Source organism: Astatotilapia calliptera, chromosome 2 (genome assembly GCF_964374335.1).
Source record: "Astatotilapia calliptera chromosome 2, fAstCal68.1, whole genome shotgun sequence".
Lineage (NCBI taxonomy): Eukaryota > Metazoa > Chordata > Actinopteri > Cichliformes > Cichlidae > Astatotilapia > Astatotilapia calliptera.
The window spans coordinates 11,062,417-11,082,433 of NC_137423.1; the positions used below are offsets into that span (position 1 = coordinate 11,062,417).

A 20,017-nucleotide genomic window follows, 5' to 3' on the forward strand; every position below is an offset into this window, starting at 1 on the left:
TTGATGGACGTGTTTATCGCCTCGGTCACAACATGAGAGCAGAGGACGTCTCGCTGCCTGCAGGACAAAACACATAAAAGAGGGAGTTTTCCTCTGACCTTTGACCTCCAGGGTCAATTGTCTTGTTCTGAGTCAATTAAAGTGTCACTCAGAGACACAGGGAGACCTGTGTTTTCATCACTTCAGAGGACATCACACTGGCTTTTATTCACTTCCTGGAGACTCACCTCACAATAAAATGTAATGACTGAAGTTCAGAACCCGAGTGTGTGCGAACACACTTCAGTGTGTGAGTGACGCACAAAGCAGTGAGGTCCACGGTCACGCTTCACAGTTTGGACCTGAAGCTCTTTGTTCGTGGTCACAGAGAATACTGTGAAATTAGCGTCAAAGGTGTTCTTACGCCAGAAAAAAAGGAACTTTGGGGGAATTTTTCAATTCTTTTTATGGATTTCAGGAAACTAAACCTAAACATATGACAACAAATCATTGACAAAAATACACACAAGCTAGTTTTTAGAATAGAATAGAATAGAATAGAATTCAACTTTATTGTCATTGCACATGCACAGGTACAGGGCAACGAAATTATACAATCTCAGAACAAATCAGGGGCGTTTATGCAGCAGCATATAGATGCGCCATGTTGACAGGAAGTTGTAATAAACTCACAGTTGTTACTGTGACTTCACATCATACACATTCAGGTAGATCAGCAGGTGGCTGCCACCCCGAAGCCCCTCAATAGAAACAGTTTTAGACTAATTTTTAATTTTTCTCTTCCTCCTCATCAAAAAATAAAAACAGAGGCACGGAACAGCTAAAGTAGCCACAAATAGTCTTCAGAGTTTAAATATTGTCTCATTCCTTCATTTAATTAGTTTTGTGTCCTCGTTTATGTCACTATATAAACAGAAAGAGACAAAAATAATTAGAGAGATGGACAAAACGGCTCCACGGGCCTCTTTAGCCTCATTTTCTGTCTTATTTATTCGTTTTTTTTCTTTTTGTTTGCTTCAAAAATTAAAAATAATTACTAAGATGCGCAAACTGTCTCTTAATCCGCCCACACACACCGGGGTCAACTGTTTGTCACATTTCCACGATAAATAAATTTCTTTAAGCACATTTCCCTCTCACTAAACGAACATTAGAAGATAACCAGATGATGATTTTTAATTAGACAGCTCATATTAATCATCTCTGCTATGACCTCATCACTCTCATCATCATCCTCCTCTTAATCATCCTCTTCATCACTGTCAGTCATTATCATCATCACCTTTAACATTCCTCCTCCTCCTCACCGTCATCCTCTCCATCAACAAAATGGCTGTCGGGGCGGCTGCCTGTGCGCATGCTCGGCGCACACCTCTGGCAGAGAGGGCAGGTATCAGTGCCGAGGCTCCTGACTGACTGACACTCCCGGCTCGACTCACACATCAGCGCGCGGCGGCACGAGGCAGGAGGACACGCGGCCGAGGATCACCCGGAGCCTCTGAGCCTCTGAGCACTATCACCCCGACAGCGGAGCCCACCCCGGGCACAGGTGAGAGGAAACTTCGGCCCCTTCCCGGTGCGGAGTGTCCGGATTTGCGCTTTTACGCACAGCGGAGAGTCACCATGGGGGGAGTGGGAGTGTGAGCTCCCCGAGTCCGCGGACCTGGACTGACTGGACGGCGGGTCGTTGAAGAGTTGAGCGCTCGGTCTGCAGCGGTGCTCACGATGTTCCAGCACGGCGGAAACAAGAAGTGCTTCACCATCGAGTCTCTGGTCGGGAAGGACGGAAGCAATCACGGCGGCGGCTCCGGGGAGGAGCCCATCCGGCCCACGGCGCTGCGCTTCCCGGACTCCCTGCACCCGGCCGCTGCCGCCGGAGTGTTCGGCTCCTGCTTCCAGGGGAGCAACGGGAGGACTTTGTTCCCGGACATGGTGCTGCAGGAGCCCGGCACACACGCACAGGGCCCCGGCGGGCTGCCGCTGCACCCGCTGCAGATCCCCCCGCAGAGCTTCTTCAGCCCGCAGCACCGGGACGCGCTCAGCTTCTACCCGTGGGTGCTGCGGAGCCGGTACCTGGGACACCGCTTCCAAGGTAAGCCGGGAGGAGGAAGGGTGGCGGGACCCTCGCACTTACTCCCGTGGTTTCTGTCGCGTTTTAAACGCTTCCAGGCTCTTTTGGGGTCACACCCGGTCTCTCCACACTCCGTGGGTCTTTTCTCTAACGTGAGCGCGTGCGCTGTCTTAAAATAAACGGGTTCAGTGAGCAGAGAGCGCACCAAACTCTCTGAGTCTTCCTCTTAGTTTGACATTTAATTGTTCTCTGGTATTATTATTATTATTATTATTATTATTATTATTATTATTTTAAACGGTAGTTTTGATTGGTTTAATTTCAGTTTGGGTTGAGAAAGAAATACTCTGCACTCTGCAGATTCAGAGCTAACAGGATTTTGTAGTAACAGACTGAGTCACTGTCAGAGTTCAGAATAACACACACAATAATTTGATGTCATTTGGATGTTTTCCAGACTCTAAAAACCAAAAAAGTATCGATGAACTTTCACTGTTTCCCCTCACACACACACACACACACACACACACACACACACACACACACACACACTATAAATCAGAATTTGCTCCTGTGTAAGTATGAAACTCCCACCTGTAATATCAATAATGTTATTATTTAATTATCTGCGTTAATCTCGTCTTTCTGTCGGTTTTTCTGTTTTTTAACGATGTTGAATTTTTTGCTCCTCCAAACTTTTCTCATTTTTTTTCATTTTTTCCCGCAGACAAAAACTTTTTAATTTTAAAGCTTAGGTGAGATCGACGCGCGCCGATTAAAGCGGCAACATGTCACCGTTTTATGCTCAGGTGATTTATGTGTTATTGATGAAGGTGATTATGGATCCAAACTTTCAACTTTTCTAAAAACAAAACAAAACAAATCAAAACAACAACAAAAAGAGATAAAAAAAAAACCCCCCACAATTTCCTTTGTGAACTAAATATTCAGAGTCTCGTTTAAAGAGTCATTTCGTTTTTCAGGAAACTTTTTTTTTTTTTTTTTTAAAGAAATTGATTATTGGGAGCTGCTCTTTGATTGGTGATCGGAAAAAGCGCAGCAGCTAAAATCAGGCCGCAGAAATTTTTAAAATATCAATAAAAAAATCTGATCAGCTCAAGTAACGAAATGTTTTTCTATCCTAAACACCGACATTTATTTAACTAATTTATTCAGTGAAGCCATATAAATGGGTCAGGTGTCTAATAATAATAATAATAACAACAACAATAATAATAACAATAATAATAATAATAATAATAATAATAATAATATGAAGAAGATGGCCATAACAGGACAAAAATAAAACAATAATATTTTTTTAATTCATTTTTTGTCTTTTTTATTTCCATTAACCATAAAACAAGAAACAAAACAAAAAATCTTATTTAATCATGCTACTCGAGAAATAAAATAAATGAAAAAGAAAAGGAAAATAGTAAATAAAACAAACATTTTGTATATTAGCTAAACATATGTAACATACACTAAACAAAGAATACAAAATTGATAAACTCAGTTATTGGCAGTCATAAAACGTCTAATGAAATCATTTAAAAAAATCAAAATGTTGTGTAAATGAATTTGTCTCACAATTTAAAAAAACAATTTTATTTGATCTGGTTATGTTTGTAACATTACATTTTTTTTCATTAAAAGCAAAAAAAGCAAATTTCTTCAGGTTAGTTAACAGAAAACACAAAAAAAGTAAAATTTTAAAGCCTGGAATAAAAGTGTGAAAACAAACAGGGGAAAAACAGTTGTTGAGAATCAGTTCAAATATGAAACAAAACAATTTTATTAAATAAAAGAAATTAAAATAATAGGGTTTTTGGAAAATAACCAAAAACACACATGCATGTTAGCTCACAAACTCAAATAAATAAATAAATAAATAAATAAATAAATAAATAATCCTAACACTGAACAGGCGAGATTCACCTGACAGGCTGAACCTGAGCTGAGCTGCAGCTCGGTCATGTTTGGTTCACAGGTTTCACAGAAGTTTCACTAACGTTGTCGTCTCTCGGTTTAACTCTTAAATCCAGTTTCTCCGTGACATCACGTCTCAACGTTTTTATGAATCACTGCTGTTAAAAATATATATATAATTTATGAGAAAAAATTGAAACCATAAAGTAAACTCAGATTGTGTCAAATAAAAACCTAAGTGTTAGCCCGCTTTGTGATATCTACACATTTATTTATACAGTTATCTATGTTAGGAATATTTGTAAGATTTCTGTAGCCTGTTTTTGTTTTTTCAGTCCCATTACAACAACTTTATTTACATTCACGACTGGATCCAGTCATCATTTTTAAAGAAGAGACTCAGAAATCTCTGTTTCAGCTTCAGTTTACAGCTGATTTATGAGAGGAAACATTTTATCCATACTATTTTTTTTAAATTATACAATTAAATATCTACGTAATTGTGGGGACTTAAGGAAAAAATACATTTTGCTTTAAACCCTTTTGTAAATTTTCAACCAAAGGTAAACAAAAATAAATCTTTTCAGAGTTCAGTGATTAAAACAAGATAATCTGCTGCTTTTCTTCTATGACTGTTATTTTTATTTTCAATTGAATTAATATTTTTAGAGTTTTAAACATTCCAAGGAAGTTTTGGTAATTTGTTTAACCTTTTTTTGCCCAAGTTAATCAATTAATCACCAAAATGTAAATTCTATTTTTTCTCAGTTATAAATCAGCATTTTCAGAATTCACTGCCCAGAGAGAGAAAATATTTTTTCTGATCCAGATGTGTCCTTCAGCTTAGTACATCTTCGGATTTGAAACAAAAATAAACATCCCAAACACTTCAAGTTCAAAAGGACCGCAGCTTTGGGATTATTTTCAGCAGCGGATCGATATAATGAACATTTGTGGCAACACGTGTGTGTGTGTGTGTGTGAGAGAGAGAGAGTGTAAATAGAGTTAAACTGCAGAGTTACCTTTCCCTCAGGTGAACTGATTAACCTCCCCCCCGGCACACACACACACACACACACACACACACACACACACACACACACACACACACACACACACACACACACACACACACACACACATGCTTCAGCTCAAACTTCCTTTTTTTCCGTCCAAACAGATTTTTGATTTCTGGCTCATCACATTTCTGCATTTCATCAAAATCGAGCAGAAACTCTTTCATAAATTTATTTTTGGTTGTAGTTCGAAGCGTTGTTTTCTCGCTCCTGCCCGCCGTTTATCTACTCTTTGAGAGTTTGAATCTTTTTGTTGTAATCTTTAGTCCTGTTGAGTTCTGCTCTGGTTCTTTGTGACTCCTTGTGGCAGTTTTTGTATTTTTGTGTAGTTTAGAGTTTTTGTGGTTGTTTCCTTTGTTGCAGATCTTAAGTTGTTTTGAGTTTTTCGTTTTGCGTCCCTCTGCGATCGTGTTTTCGACTCTTTGCCTGACGTAACTTTACAATAAGATGAAACTAAGTCGACGTGTTTGGAAAAAACCCAAAAATCAAACGAGTCAGGTTATTTATTTATTTTTACATTTCTTAATACTTCTGCTGATTGTCTGTGAGCGCCTGTGAACCATCAGTTTTTGGTTCTTCTATGATTCCTTTTGTTGTTTTTGCTCAGGCCTTCTGTTTGGTAACGGCAGCCAATCAGAAGAAGGTTGTATTAAAAGGGGGAGGAGCTAAAACTGCTTTTGTCAGACTGAGGATGAACTGAGAGGCCCAGGCTGAGATACTGGAGGATTATGGAAATGAGCAGTATGGGTCGCCGTACTGCTCATTTTTTATTTATTTATTCTCAGAAAAGTGAAATCTGTGTTTTAAAGACCGTTAACCTTCAAACATGGCGGCGTGTGCCATGACCCATTTCCTGTTTATTACAGACTAAAACCTGAACTCTGGTGATGTTCAGCATCTGTTTCAGTGCAGATGTGCAGATGTGACATACCCGTGACATGTTTCCTGCTTCCTGAAGCACTTTAATCATCATTAATCAGACATTTATATTCACACATCTAAAGGCTTAAAAAGACTTAACTGACAAAATAATCATCAGCCCACAAAAATACTTTGTTTTTTCAAGCTGAAATATGAAACTGCTGGAGATGGATGCTCTGATTTTTTTTAATGAACTATTATTTAAGTTCAGCCAGAAAATCGTCTATTTATTTTTTTCAGAAACTTCAGCCGATAATTGATTGTAATGATTCACGATCGATGGAGCTCACCAAGGGACATTAAAATTGATCTCAAAAACAAAGAGAAGTTGTTTTACATTTCTTTGTCACTGTAAGCTAAGTTTTTAGCTCGAGGCTTCGTCTTGAGCTCCAGTTTGGATGTTTAGCTGCAGTCTCTTTAAGCTTTTCTACAAACCACGCAGGTGTCATTAAAGACGACCCTCACGGGCGTCTTTAGTTGTTCTTACTTCAGTTTGATGAGCGACAGTTCACCAGTTTCATCCTGTCTCTCAGCTCCAGAGAAACTTTTCATGTAAACCTGTTTGACTGAAATCGTGAAAGTTTGAATAATCCTGCTGACAGACCGGACCGGTCACATGACCTGCTTCTCTCCCTCTCGGAGGTGAAAACCCCCCAGCGAGGCTGCAGGTGTTGGTTCTGCTGCGTGAAGCTGATGATGATGGTGTTTCTGAGGGTGCGTTAGCTTCAGTCTTGCTGTGGGCGCGCTTCTTTATTTATGTGAAGCTATTCAGCCTCCTCCAGATGTGCGATTCAGTGTCGGAGTTCAGGTTTCTGGCTGATTTTGTGTCTTTTCTTTTCGGAAGTGACCTAATTAAATGTTCTTCTTCACATCTGACAGAAATTTTAAACAGAACATGAATGTGTGCACAGTGTTTTCTACATTTTAGAAGATTTTACAGTTTATTTGACGTCACAAACTCCTGGACTTCTCTAGTTCTCTATGAAATAATCGTGTTTAATATAATAATTTCACATTTCCTCGTTTATTTATCTGAACATTTATTGGAGCGTATCTTTTCCCAGTCAGGGTTAGTGCAATGAAAGTAAAACTACAACTAGGTGATAAAAATATTTCAGGTAACAGGTTAAAAAAATAAAAGTAACATAACTGCATTCTATGCTTAAATAAAAAGCTAATAAATAAATAATAAAGTGTAGGGTAATGTGTTCAGTTTTAGTCTTTGTGCGTAAACGGGTGAAGAGCTTTGCAAGGCAAATCAAGGTAACACTGAAACTGATAAAAACTCAAACAAACAATTAAAAAAAACAAACAAACCGCAGTGAGTCTGCAGGCGCTGACTTTGTCGTATTTTTGTGTTTTGCTGGTGTTTCTGGGCTGTTTTCCAGCCTTCAGCTGCTTGTCTTTGTTCTACTCGCTCGCCTTCCCTCGGACTCTCACGCGTGACGGGGACAGCCCGACTGTAAATTGTGTGTGGTGTATGTGGTGGAGACGGCGGCGTTCGCCCTGATTCCACTGCAGAGTATGAAACTTCAGGTGGAGGCGGGAAACAAAAGAAACAAGCAGAAGCTTTTAGTCTGGAATCTGAAACCATGTTTTTCTGAAACCTGTGTTTTTACACGGGGACGTTACATTTGAGCTCGAGTCGGTCACGCTTTACCTCTGCTAGCTGTTCCAGATGTTTATGGAGCTTCATTGTGAAAAAAGGACTAAACGATCTTTTCATGTGGCGCCTTTTCTGCTGGGTTTTTAACTTTTGATCTGGAGGTTATAAATTATTCTCAAAGCTTAACATGATCTACTTTTTCCTGAATTTCCCATTTTTATCAGCTTTTTGTGCAGTACATTAGGAGGTTGGTTGTTTAATGAAGGACTCACAGTTCATTTTTTCTCTTAATGGTCAACGTGTCGCTCGTGTGACGTAGATGCAGCTGAGAGACGTGAAACTGACCTGATGAAGGCCGCCCGCTGAAACGCGTGGGTCAAGTCTTTATACTGAAATGTCGCTGACGCCTAAACTTCTCCTTGTTCTCTCTGGACCTTTGAAGAGGATGAAGTTGTGTCATTTCTGTTTTCAGAAATGTTCATGAAGTTCGGACGTTTCGATGTCACGTTTTTATTTTATTTTAGAGTAAAATTCATAAACGGACTTTTATTATTTGTTAAAAATTGAAATTTAAAAATTTAAATCCTGCCAACCGACTAACACGTTCTTCTTCTTGTGTTTCAACCTTTCCAGTGCGCTCGCCGCTGATTTTTCCCGCCATGAAGCTGCCGCCTCGGAGCTTCGCGACCTTTGACCTGCCTGAAAATCTCACTGTTGTTACATTAAAACATCATTTGATACTCAACAGAACTATTTGCAAGGCGAGGCGGCCATGAGTCACGCCACCCGAGTCCGCGTTTGCATATGAATGTCGCTTTAGAGACGCTAAGGTGGGATAAAAGGCGTGAGAACGTGTCGTCAATTGTCCTCCTCGCCTCCACGAAGCTGCCACCGTTTTTGCGTAACGCACATCGTCCTCGGGCAGAAGTCGGATTTGTTTTTATGTAAAATATTAAGAAAGATATTTCCGTGCGATTTTAATAAACGGTCAGAAAACGAGTCACACAAAGAGAAGCGGCGGCGACGCTCTCGCTCAGATTTCTTTCACCGCGCGCGTCTCATAAACAAATGAGCGTCTCGTTTTCAGCCTGTGATCGGTAAAACGATGATTCACCGCAGTAAAATCTGACCGCAGATCAGATTTAAGCGCGTGTTAGCTGGAAAATTTACTTCATCATCTTCGTTTCACGTAGCTAATTTACATTTCTGTGGCTGACGTCTGAAACTGAACTCGCTTCTGTTCGGCCAGTTTCTCAGATTTGCACAAAAGAAGATGTGACCCGGTCAAAAATGAGTCCCGGCCGTCGTCTTCAGACGTCCCGTTTTGTTCAGAGAAAGAAAAATATTCATTCAAAGCTTTAAACTGATGCTTTTTCTAAAACTCAACCGTTCGCCTCACGTTCTTCGTTGGTCAGCAGCACATTCGTCTCTTTGTTCAGGATTTGAACTGGCGAACGTCTCCTGACGGTGATTGGAAATATGGACGTTTCACCTCAAATCTATGCAATTCAGTTCAGTTTCCTTTATGCAGCGCCAAATCACAGCAACAGTCACCTCAAAGTCCAAAACAGACGGCGGAGAGTTTGTTTAAACTCAAGGTGGCATCGTCCTCTTTGACCCGCTGTTATCTGTCGTCACCTCTCCAGCGTTTGTTTGTAGACCTGAAGAAGCCTCTTGGATGTGAGCGGAAACGTCTTCAGACACTTACAGAAGTCCAGTCGTTTTCTTTTCAGCCTCTCAAGTCTGCCATGACCTCTATAACTGAGAACTGACACGAGCGGCACATTTTCACATCCACGTTAGAGTCACACTGAAATTTAGATTTTTTACCTGTTTGCTGTTGCTAAGGATCTAAATCTGATAACGGGAACGAACGCCTTTTAGGAACGTGGGTAAAATCCACCCTGACACTGGTGACCTGCTGGTGGTCTGACGGATGTTTGCAGGTTGAGTGAAGACAGGAAGTTTGCACTGAGTTTGCCTGACAGCTGGAAGGATCTGACGTAAAGACAAAGGCGGACAGTTTCAGCTCCCTGCTGTCATTTTTAGATGATTTTCTAGCATCTCTAAAAAAAAATCTTAGGGACTGTTTTTAAATTGCATTATGTAGAAAACGTGCTGACCTCGGTCCTTCATGTGTTGTAAAGTAAATATCTGATCCTGTGGCTCTATGAATGTCAAACATGCGAGTAATTCACATCAGGAAGATGAAGGAGAACCGAAACCTGCTGTTTCTAAAACAGTTGATCTGAATTTGGTGCATGGTGTCATACCTGGGTTTAATCTGTGTGAAAGCCTTCAGCTGGTTTTAAAGAATAAGCTGTACGTTGTTTACGAGAAACTAGAAATTAAAGTCTACAGACCTCCAAATATTTCAGGGACTTGAAGCGTCTGTCGTTCTGTGCATCCCTGAGCTCCAGGCTCACAGCTGTGGCAGCAGACATTTACCCTCAAACATCCCGAAGACCGAGCTCTGGGAGTTTTTTGAAAATCGAATTTTAAAACATGAAAGATGTTTGAGGGTTTTTTTTAATTTATTTTTTTATCTCTGACCAAAACCAACACCCAAAACATTTTTTATTTCATTTTTAAAGCTTTAATAGAAAAAGTAATCACATATGCTCCCGAAACTTGACTACTTGTTCTCACAACACCGTCATTTAGGACCAAAGTAACCTGAAAGTTGGCAGTTCTGACCCAGATGTGGCCCACATCTGTAGTTTTCTTTAGGCCTCCGCTCGTCCACAGGTCCTACTTAAACGAGCACGGCAGGTGTGCTTGCTGATGCCCAGACGTGTCCGTCGCCTGTGTTTTAATGTTTGTTTCCCCTCATTTTCAAATTCCTGCCTTATTTTATCTAATCTCGCATTTTTTCTTTGGGCTCCAGATTTTGCTGCTTTGCATTTCCGTGAAGCACTTTGTGACATTTGTCTATAAAAGCTGCTTCTGTTTTGGACTAAAGCAGTGAAATAATTTCCCAGTTTAAATCCTGCCACATGTTCACTTTTCATTTCCTGGTTTATAGATTTTAGTCCCACAAACTCCTGTATAAACTTATAAACGATATCCAGACCTCTGACATTTACCTGGGCGCAAATTAAAGAGAAAACGGAAGCGATATTCAGATTTCTGTTCTGGAAAATCATCCAAATGAGTGGCGATTTCAGCAGATAAAGCTTCATTTGTATATTTAAAATTAACATTTCAGAAAAAATGAAACACAAAACGTCATTCGCGGGATTCAACTGGGAAAGTTTGAAGGTGCAGGCTGTGGTCAAGCTGCACATCCAGATGCAAATATCAAACAGACGAGGTGTTTGTTCAGATTAGCCAGAGCAAACACACACACACACACACACACACACACACACACACACACACACACACACACACACACACACACACACACACACCGTGCTATAACAATGATGAGCTGTGCTGCTGCACATTCCTGTCTCTGTGAGGATCAGTGTGCGATTGCTACCCAGAAAAAAAATCCCACATTAGACTTTACTATTTCAGGAGTAATTGATCACTTTGCCTGCTTACTGCTTGTAAAAAGTAATTCAAGCCACTTACTCCAAAATGTCACCAATGTAGTTGTCATCTATTAATGCAGCACTACACTTTTCATGTCATGAAATAAAATGAAGATCTGAGAGCAGAATTTGGTGAAAGAGAGTCAACATAAAAATGTTGGTGAGTCACGCAGTAGCCTGAAATGATTCCCACTGATCTCCAGATGAGTTAGTAATTTCACAGCCTGCTGTGCCCTGGATTTTGCCTTTAAGGCCACAAACAGTCCAGCTATGAGCCTGCAGGCTCCGCTTGGGGTATTTTAATCAGAAAATAAAACGTTTGTGAGTGTTTGTGTGTATTCAGACTTCCAGTCAAAGAGGGCAGCTTTGCATGATTCACGATTCAAAATAATCCTTCTTTATGTCACACTGAACCGTGACCAAGCTTCTCCCTTCATCCTGCCTGGAATGAGCTCCTCCTCCTTACACCAGCTTTCCTCTAATTGGCTCTCCCTCAGGGGGGATATGCCCCCCCCCCCCAATGACATCACAAGTATCCAAGATTAGAAAAAACTGACAAACTGAGTGGTCGGAGCAGCAGGGATCACTGAACATACACTAAACTTATTTTTACAAACTAACTCAGCTCTCTCTGTGTGTGTGTGTGTGTGTTCAGGTGAGGACAGCAGTCCGGAGAACCTGCTGCTTCACGGTCCATTCTCCAGGAAACCCAAACGGATCCGGACGGCGTTCTCGCCTTCGCAGCTGCTCCGCCTTGAGCGAGCCTTTGAGAAAAATCACTATGTGGTCGGAGCGGAGAGGAAGCAGCTGGCCAGCGGGCTGTGCCTGACCGAGACGCAGGTAGGCATCATGGGAAACTGAGCAGGAGGAGCAAGGCATGATGGGAGGAGAAGGCGGATTTAGCAGAGAAAATGATGATTTCACAGTTTAGCGGAGAATAAAAAAAACTTCTCAAAAACCGCAGGGTGAATTTAAATGAGATGAATGGATGAAAATGTAAAAAAGCGTCAAAACATGAAAACGTGAGTGATTACATGAATCAAAAGCAAATTATTTAAAAAAAAAAGAATCTATTGGACTCTAATTTGAATGAAAAGTGATCAATGAATGGATGAATAAACAATGAAACACTTACATGAGTCATAAGTTTCTTCAAAATTAAAACATTTTTGGAAAATATGAATGAATGAAAGTTAAGATTAAATCTTCCACCTAAAATATTAGTGAATGGATGATTAATAGAGGCATGAACAAGTGAATAATAACAGTCTACAGTGAAACAACCCCCCCCATTTATAAAAAATTAATGAACTCAATAAAATAAAAACATTGAAACAGTGAAAATTCTGAAAACACATGAATGAATGAATAATAATAATAATAAACTTTATTTATAAAGCACACTAAAAACCAAGGGTATACCAAGGTGTTTGAAAAAAAAATAAAAATAAAAATAAAATAGGAAAAAGGAGATGGGAGGGAAAAGAGAAAGGACCTGGCATATCAATTATAAAACCTTGACAATCATAATACATAAAAGTAGTTAACAAAGCGTAACGGATAAAAATGTATCAACGCACACCAAATATTAGCTTGGTGGAAAAGCAAGATTAAATAAATAAGTCTTCAACCGTGATTTAAACAATGGCATAGAGTCAGACGCCCGGATAGCAACAGGAAAATTGTTCCATAAGACTGGGGCAGCTACAGCAAACGCACGGTCGCCGCGAGACTTCAGCCGAGAACGAGGTTGCTCCAGAAGAAGTTGGGTAGCAGATCTAAGTGCTCTGACAGGAGTGTGGAACCTAAGAAGCTCATTGAGGTAGCTCGGTGCCAAATTATTGATAATTCTGTATGTGAAAAGTAGTATTTTAAATTGAATACGGTATTTAACTGGCAGCCAGTGCAAGCCAGCAAGAACAGGAGTGATGGAAGAAAATTTCCTGCTAGCTGTCAAAAGGCGTGCTGGACAGTTCTGGACAGTCTGCAATCTAAGGAGAAGGGAGGAGGAAAGGCCAATGTAAAGAGAGTTGCAGTAGTCCAACCTGGAAGTCACGAATACGTGAATACGTTTTTCCAGGTCATTATGCGGAATATAGCACTTAGTCTTAGAAATGAGGCGCAGCTGATTAAAACTAGACCTCACAACAGCAGACACTTGCTTGTCAAATGTAAACGAGCTATCCAGTAAGATGCCCAAATTACTGTCATAATCAGAAGGGGAGCTAGCAAAAGGCATCAGAGCAGCACACAATTGGTCACGGGGGATTTTACTATCGAACACCACGATCTCCGTTTTCTTTTCGTTCAGGACAAGAGAATTACTCTTGAACCAATCTTTAACCTCACGCATGCATTCACGAAAATAGTGAAAAGACATAGCAAGATCGTCAGTAATCTCAAACTAAATCTGTATATCATCAGCATAGCAATGTAACGCAATATTATACTTCTCAAAAATTGCTCCAAGAGGGAGCAGATATAGTGAGAAGAGAATAGAGCCTAATACAGATCCTTGAGGCACACCACAGGGTACAGGTACCAAGCAAGATGAGAAGTTCCCCAAATTAACCAAGAATGACCTGTCAGCGAGATAAGATTTAAACCAGTTAAGGGCAGTGACTCTTATACCCACAGTATGCTCAAGTCTTAGTAGAAGAATGTTATGATCCACCATATCAAACGCAGAGGAAAGGTCCAATAAAACCAGGACCACAGAGCGTCCAGAATCAGTGCTTTTTACTACTCTGTCTATGAACGGATGACCTAAAACAGAGAAATGTCTTTTAGATGAAAGCATGAATGCATCAATTAAATAAAGTACTCAAATGGTACCAAAAAAATCATCTTTGGATAAAAAAAATGAAGAAAAACTTAAAAAAAGAGTTTTTTGAATGCTAAATGGAGAACAAAGATTTCATTCAGAATGGATGGATGAATGGATGACTGGGTGGATGAATGGAAGAGTGGTGGATGGATGAATGGATGAGTGGATGAATGGATGAGTGGGTGAATTAATGGATGAGTGGATGAATGGATGGATGGATGAGTGGAAGAATGAATAGATGAGGGGGTGGATGAATGGATGAGTGGAAGGATGAATGGATGAGTGGGAGGATGAATGGATGTATCGGTGGATGGATGAGGATAAACTGCCCATAAAGAACAATATTTTAGGCAAAAACCAAAGACTGAATAAAAATACAAAATACAGCGTGAGAATAAGAAGAGGTGAATGAGTGAATCTCTTAAATAAAAACACTCACAGTGTGTGTTTGGGATTTGAACCTGTAACCCTACCTGTGTTGGTGCCTTGCTCGCCGGGCTCCTTGCCATCCGTCAGGATGATGCTCTGTCTGGCGTCAGGCTGCTGGCTGGGATCCAGCCTGGAGGAATGGCGGGGGGAGGAGTGAGTCGACGGTTAGTCAGCTCCCGCTGCCTTTTCTCAGGGCTGATCAACAGTGTTTGTCATCGGGTCGGTGCGGTGATATGCGCCCTGACGCCAGTGATTCACACACCTTTTTTTATGAGCTAATTTCACAGCAGAGGACAGGAAGACAGGCAGTGAGTGATCCATCAATCAGCTGGGAATCAGCCAGCAGCGGTTATTAATCGCACATAAATCACAGCTCTTTGCAGTAACGATCGAGTCGCTCCTGCAGGACGTCTCAGGGCTTTCCCAAAACATCAGCTTCAATCATTAAACAGCCATCACTGGAAGGCCAGTGGGGGGGGGGGCGATGAGGGGCCACAGTAGGAGTATCGCTTACAGTGACAGCACCTCGAGGGCATGTTGGTCTAACACAGCGGTTTCAAACATCCGGCCCGTGGGCCACATCAGGCCCGCGGTGTAATTGTATTCGGCCTGTCAGTATGCGGGAGCCAAATCTTCAGCCCTGCAGAGAATCCATGCAGGCAGGGGCGGGACTTTATTTTGAAACGGAAAACCATGCAGCCAATCACATGCAGACAATAGTGGTACAGGCCAAGTACACAGAGAGGCGGGGAGTCTGATTTAAAAAAAAAAAATCAGGAAAAAGTGAAGAGATGGGTGAAAACGTAAAATGAGCAGCATCTGGCTGCATTTCAGTGGTTTTGGAAAGCTGAGTGTAGAATTTATAAAATTAGGATCTGGATGAAGTCATACGCGTTTTTAGTTTCAGTTATTTCCTATCACGGAGGACAAAAGGTTTCAAACCTCATGTGTGTTCTCACTGCTAGTAGTGAATCCATATAAGCTTTTATGAAAACACTGGATAAAAAATGGCTTCCTTGAAAAAGATTAAATTTACAGTCCAGTGTTCAATATTACATAAAATAAAGTGTGTTTGAATGGCAGAGATGTGTGCATGTGGCCTGAATCTGCGCCTGAAGCCATTTATTATTATAATTTATAATTCTTGTCTTGTTTGTTCTGCTGCTCATTGCAAACAAGCACAAGCAGACATTAAACTTTTAATTGTATTTTTACAGCTTTTCCTACTGATAAAAACCTCCCTCATGGCCATTCATACCACACAAAGTAATTAAGCAACAAACAATTAAATTACAGAGAAGTTTTCTTTTCACTTTCTATGGTAGAAATTTCTGAAAACAAAAAATTGGACCGTGGACGATGAGCTACCACAACTTTTTCTGTAATTTTGCTGACAAATTTCTTTCTTTGTCTTTATCGTGTCGAAACAGTTAAATAAAGGGGAGTTTCACTGGTCCACTGATCAAAGTGGGCTGTATGTTGCCCTCCATGTAAAACGAGTTTGACAGCCCTGCTCTAACATTTGCAGGATCCAGCCTCGGAGCAGTTTATTGGTCGATCTATGTGAGAGTGAGGACATCCTCCGTCTAGAGTTTAAAAAATGAGCAATGTTTTATTCACTGAGGCTCCAAACCAACGACTGAGGTCATTAACTCATCAGGAAGGTGCTCACTGAGGTCACAGGTCATGGCAGACTTCTATATAACCTGAACATTTGTCTAACAAGTGGCCATGGTGGCCATCACAAAGAAAGCAGGGTTAAGGCACCTCTGCACCGGCTTCACTTTTCAGACCTGGACGGTGCTGTCTCTGGATCTAGATGTTCCAGCGGCATTTTCCAGTTCCTGCTGGTGAAGCTCGAGATATTCCCGGACTAGGTGGGATATATAATCTAGCCCAGCACCTCCAAAGACCTCCGAAAACATGATCTGAAAAACAGGAAGAGCTTGGTTATCCTGTTGTTCAGATCATGGAAGTGATATCGGACAGAGCTGGAAAAAGCTGACGTGCTGCTGGAGAAGCTGATTTGGGTAGTTAGTATCCAACACCTCATTCTTAGGAATGGAAGACAGATAGAGTGACTGGTTAAATAACAGCTTTGGTTAAAGTCCAGCCCCTCACTCTGGGGCTACAACTCTCTCCCACACAGGTTAGTCATGTTTAACTGAGGCAGATTTGTTGTTTTCAGTCCTGAGGCTCTGAGAGGAGCCTGATAATCACTTTCCTTTGCTTCATCTGGAGACTAATGAGCTCCTGACTCTTCATTTAGTTTGAGAGTGACGAGTGTGACCTGTGGTGCAAGAACCCAGCAGGAAAATCCTATCTTTAACTGCTTTCTCATTGAGAGCTCGAAGATCTGATATTATTAAAGTGTCACCCGAGGCCTTGGGGAACGATGTGTTTCTATCATGTCTATCTGTATCCTGCCATCCAGATTTACTGTCGATTCAGTCGGCAGATTGTGCAACGTGAGCTCGCTGCAAGCTCGACGAGTTTTAACAGTTCTGCGTGTCACAGCCGTGTTTTACCAGCGTAGAGGTTTTAAATCACTGCGAGGCTCGCACACGTGTATCATCAGCACTGACGGCAGCACAGGATTCCAAAGAGTAGCTCTCAGAGTTCTCGGGTGTTTATTTAAGTAATACTTGTGTACTCGTCACATGTGCAGAATAAACACACCTTCACTTTGTTGTGCAGTACCTCAACGTCTTCAAGTCTTCTTGGGAATATGATCTTCCATCTTTAAATACTCTGCTGTTCTCTGTGCCACTTATGGACTTCCATCGTCATTTCAGCTCTGTCGGGTCTGACGAGCAACCCCACAGCATGATCATAACTCCACCGTGGAAGATAAAAACTAAAAACTAAAGCTAGATGTGAGAAAAGAAAACCATTAAAAAATGGACATTTGTGTGTTTGTAAAACATCTAGAAAATCAGTTTTGTGAAGATTTTTCTGTGTGAAAAGAATCCAGTTCACAAACAGTTTCTAAAGGTTTAAGATGGTTGGACTGTTCAGTCTGATTCTTGCATAAGCCTCGAGGGAATAATAAATGGTACATATTTATTTCACTTTATACTGACAACTGAGGTCAGTTTAATTCAAACTAAATGTGACGGAGAGAAGAGCTGTTTAAATTCAGAAATCTAAAAGATCTTCTTCACACCAGCTGTAGGGTTTGTTCTGGTTGTTCATACATTTATGGACAAGAAATAAAATATGAATAATTTTAATTAAATCTAAAACAATAAAAGAGGCTCTTAAACGAGTCTAAGAGACGGAAATTAGTTTTAGTTGAAATCTTTTCTCCCTGCACCACAGATTGAATAATGTCTTTATTCAGGTGTACTCAGCCCTACGTGTGTCTCTGTGTGCAGGTGAAGGTGTGGTTTCAGAACCGCAGGACGAAGCACAAGCGTCAGAAGTTGGAGGAAGAGTCTCCTGAAGCTCAGCAGAAGAGGAAGGGCAGCCAGCACGTGAGCCGCTGGAGAGCTGCGACGCAGCAGGCCAGCGGCGAGGACGTGGACGTCATTAGCGAGGACTAGAGCGCAGCGATCGCACCGTCACGAAGCTGTTGATACACAGAAACACACACATACATACACAAACACAGAAACAGCCCCTGGGTCAGGATAGCTTGAAGACACCTGCAGGACTTTAAGGTGTGTTCAGGCACCTCATAAGGCACACAGCTTTTATTTTGAAAGGCACTCCAGTTCAGTTCTTTACATGAGGTGAAATATCAGCATCAGAACAATCAAATCTGCTTTTCAGATTGTTTACCAGGATGTAAATAAGTTCACTTTTAATGTGATTTAAAGTCACATGAGATTTTTCATCCAGGTAAAATAAACTGGCCAGAAGCGCCAAAGCTTTCAGTCGGATGTCAAAACCAAACTGAAGCAGCTTCAGTTCAAATGGAGCACAGTGCATCCTTATGTCCGAGAGCCTGGACAGTGACAGTGGCCCTCCTCAGCCCTCCTCAGCCCTCAGTGTCTGAGGTGCAAAGTTAATTATTCTTAATCTGATAGAATGACTGAGGACGATCCCCATGATCTTATTTTGGAAGTTCACTAAATGCTAACTCGCTCGTCCCGCTTCTTCCTGTAAATCACTGCGTTTTTCAAAATTTTAGAGACCCAATAATATTTAATCGCTGTGAAGGCTTTTTTTTTTTTTTCCACCACAATATTATCTGGACTCATGGCGCGCGCGCGCACGCACACACACACACACACACACACACACACACACACACACACACACACACACACACACACACACACACACACTGACAACTTACCTTTCCAAGGACTCACGGACTTCCCTGGATGGCGCCCGGACATTTTTCCTTTCAGAGTTGAACTTTGATGTTTCTGAGAAGCAAAACTAAAAAAGTAGAAATGTGGTCACAGCTGCTGACTGAACACTTGGCGGTGCCAAACGAAGCCGCCGTCCTGAAATTAAAAAAAAGAAAAAGAGACTAACGTGAGAGGAGGCGCTGCCGGGATGAAGGCTTCTGAGTGTATGTCTGCGACAGAAGGCAGCCGCTCGCTCGGGTGGAGGAAATCCACCAAGCTGAACGAGGGCAAAGCAGAGAGACGAGGTTCGTCCAGGAGGCAGACAGGAGGGGGTTTATGATGATGAGGGCAGGGATACCATGTTAAAGGGGTTTGTGTCAGTCTTTACATTCCAGACTTTAACTCGGGGCTGAGAGCCAAAAAAGGTCACACATTTACACCCATAACGGGTCAGTCATTAAAAATCAGTTTTCAAAAACGAATTCCGCATGTTCTCATGGAAAAAACCTTTAAAATGAGAGTCTCAGAGGATTCTGGAAACACCCTCAGACGTAAATCTGGGTCATCAAAAGATGGCGTTTTTGGCTTTTTTGTGCTCTGGGGATAAAAATAAGTAAGACACATTAAAATTTTTACATTTCATCATCACCCCTGGTTTTTATCTTTGTGATAACCGGAGACTGAGGAACAAACTTAGTCTGCAGAGAGGCGTTCAGGTGTCTGCAGATGAAGTTTAACAGATGTGCCCAGCATCGGCAGACAGGGTGTAATCACAGACTGAGGCTAACATCCTGCTGGACGAACCGTTGTCTCCTGTTTTTATAGTAACCCCCTGAAGGAAAACCTGAGCAGAGTTTAAACATCTGCAAATATTAAATGTTTTTCTTATTGTCAACAAATCTGATCAGCTTGAGCTCCGAGTTTATCCTGAGCCTTTGACAACACGACACAAACACTCATTAATGAGTTGGAGGTCACGCACACTGATGGGTAACCTTTGTTTAATTGAATGAGTCTGCATTTGACTGGGTTTATCAAACCAATTCAAACATTTAGATATTACTCCACAAACTTTTCTTTCTGCTCTGTTGTGAAAAAAATGTAAACATCAACTGAAGATTAAAATACATTTTTTCCTCAGTAGTTTTTAAATCTTTAGATTAAAACAATCTAAAAATTGTTATAAAAGCAAATTCCTCAGGCAGAAAAGGTAAATTCTTAGGGACTATTTTCAGCGGTGGATTAATCCAGATTTGTAAAAATGACTCAGACTCTTATTTTTGGGTGTTTAGTTACACAAAAAATATTTATTCAT

General features: G+C 41.1%; 1 protein-coding gene across 1 annotated transcript; it reads left to right on the forward strand.

The window, feature by feature from the left end:
• Positions 1-1,004: 1,004 nt before the first annotated feature.
• On the forward strand, positions 1,005-18,567 carry emx3 (empty spiracles homeobox 3). Its single transcript, XM_026184662.2, has 3 exons — positions 1,005-2,092; positions 11,801-11,985; positions 17,779-18,567. Exons 1-3 carry the CDS (start codon positions 1,726-1,728, stop codon positions 17,944-17,946), a joined length of 720 nt encoding a protein of 239 aa, XP_026040447.1. The 5' UTR covers positions 1,005-1,725; the 3' UTR covers positions 17,947-18,567.
• Positions 18,568-20,017: the final 1,450 nt, after the last annotated feature.

Bases quoted from the DNA above. Each gene is read 5' to 3' on its own strand.
- emx3 (XM_026184662.2), top strand. From the start codon at position 1,726: ATGTTCCAGCACGGCGGAAACAAGAAGTGCTTCACCATCGAGTCTCTG. The intron at 2,093-11,800 runs GTAAGCCGGGAG...GTGTGTGTTCAG, and splicing joins CCTGGGACACCGCTTCCAAG to GTGAGGACAGCAGTCCGGAG. The intron at 11,986-17,778 runs GTAGGCATCATG...CTCTGTGTGCAG, and splicing joins TGTGCCTGACCGAGACGCAG to GTGAAGGTGTGGTTTCAGAA.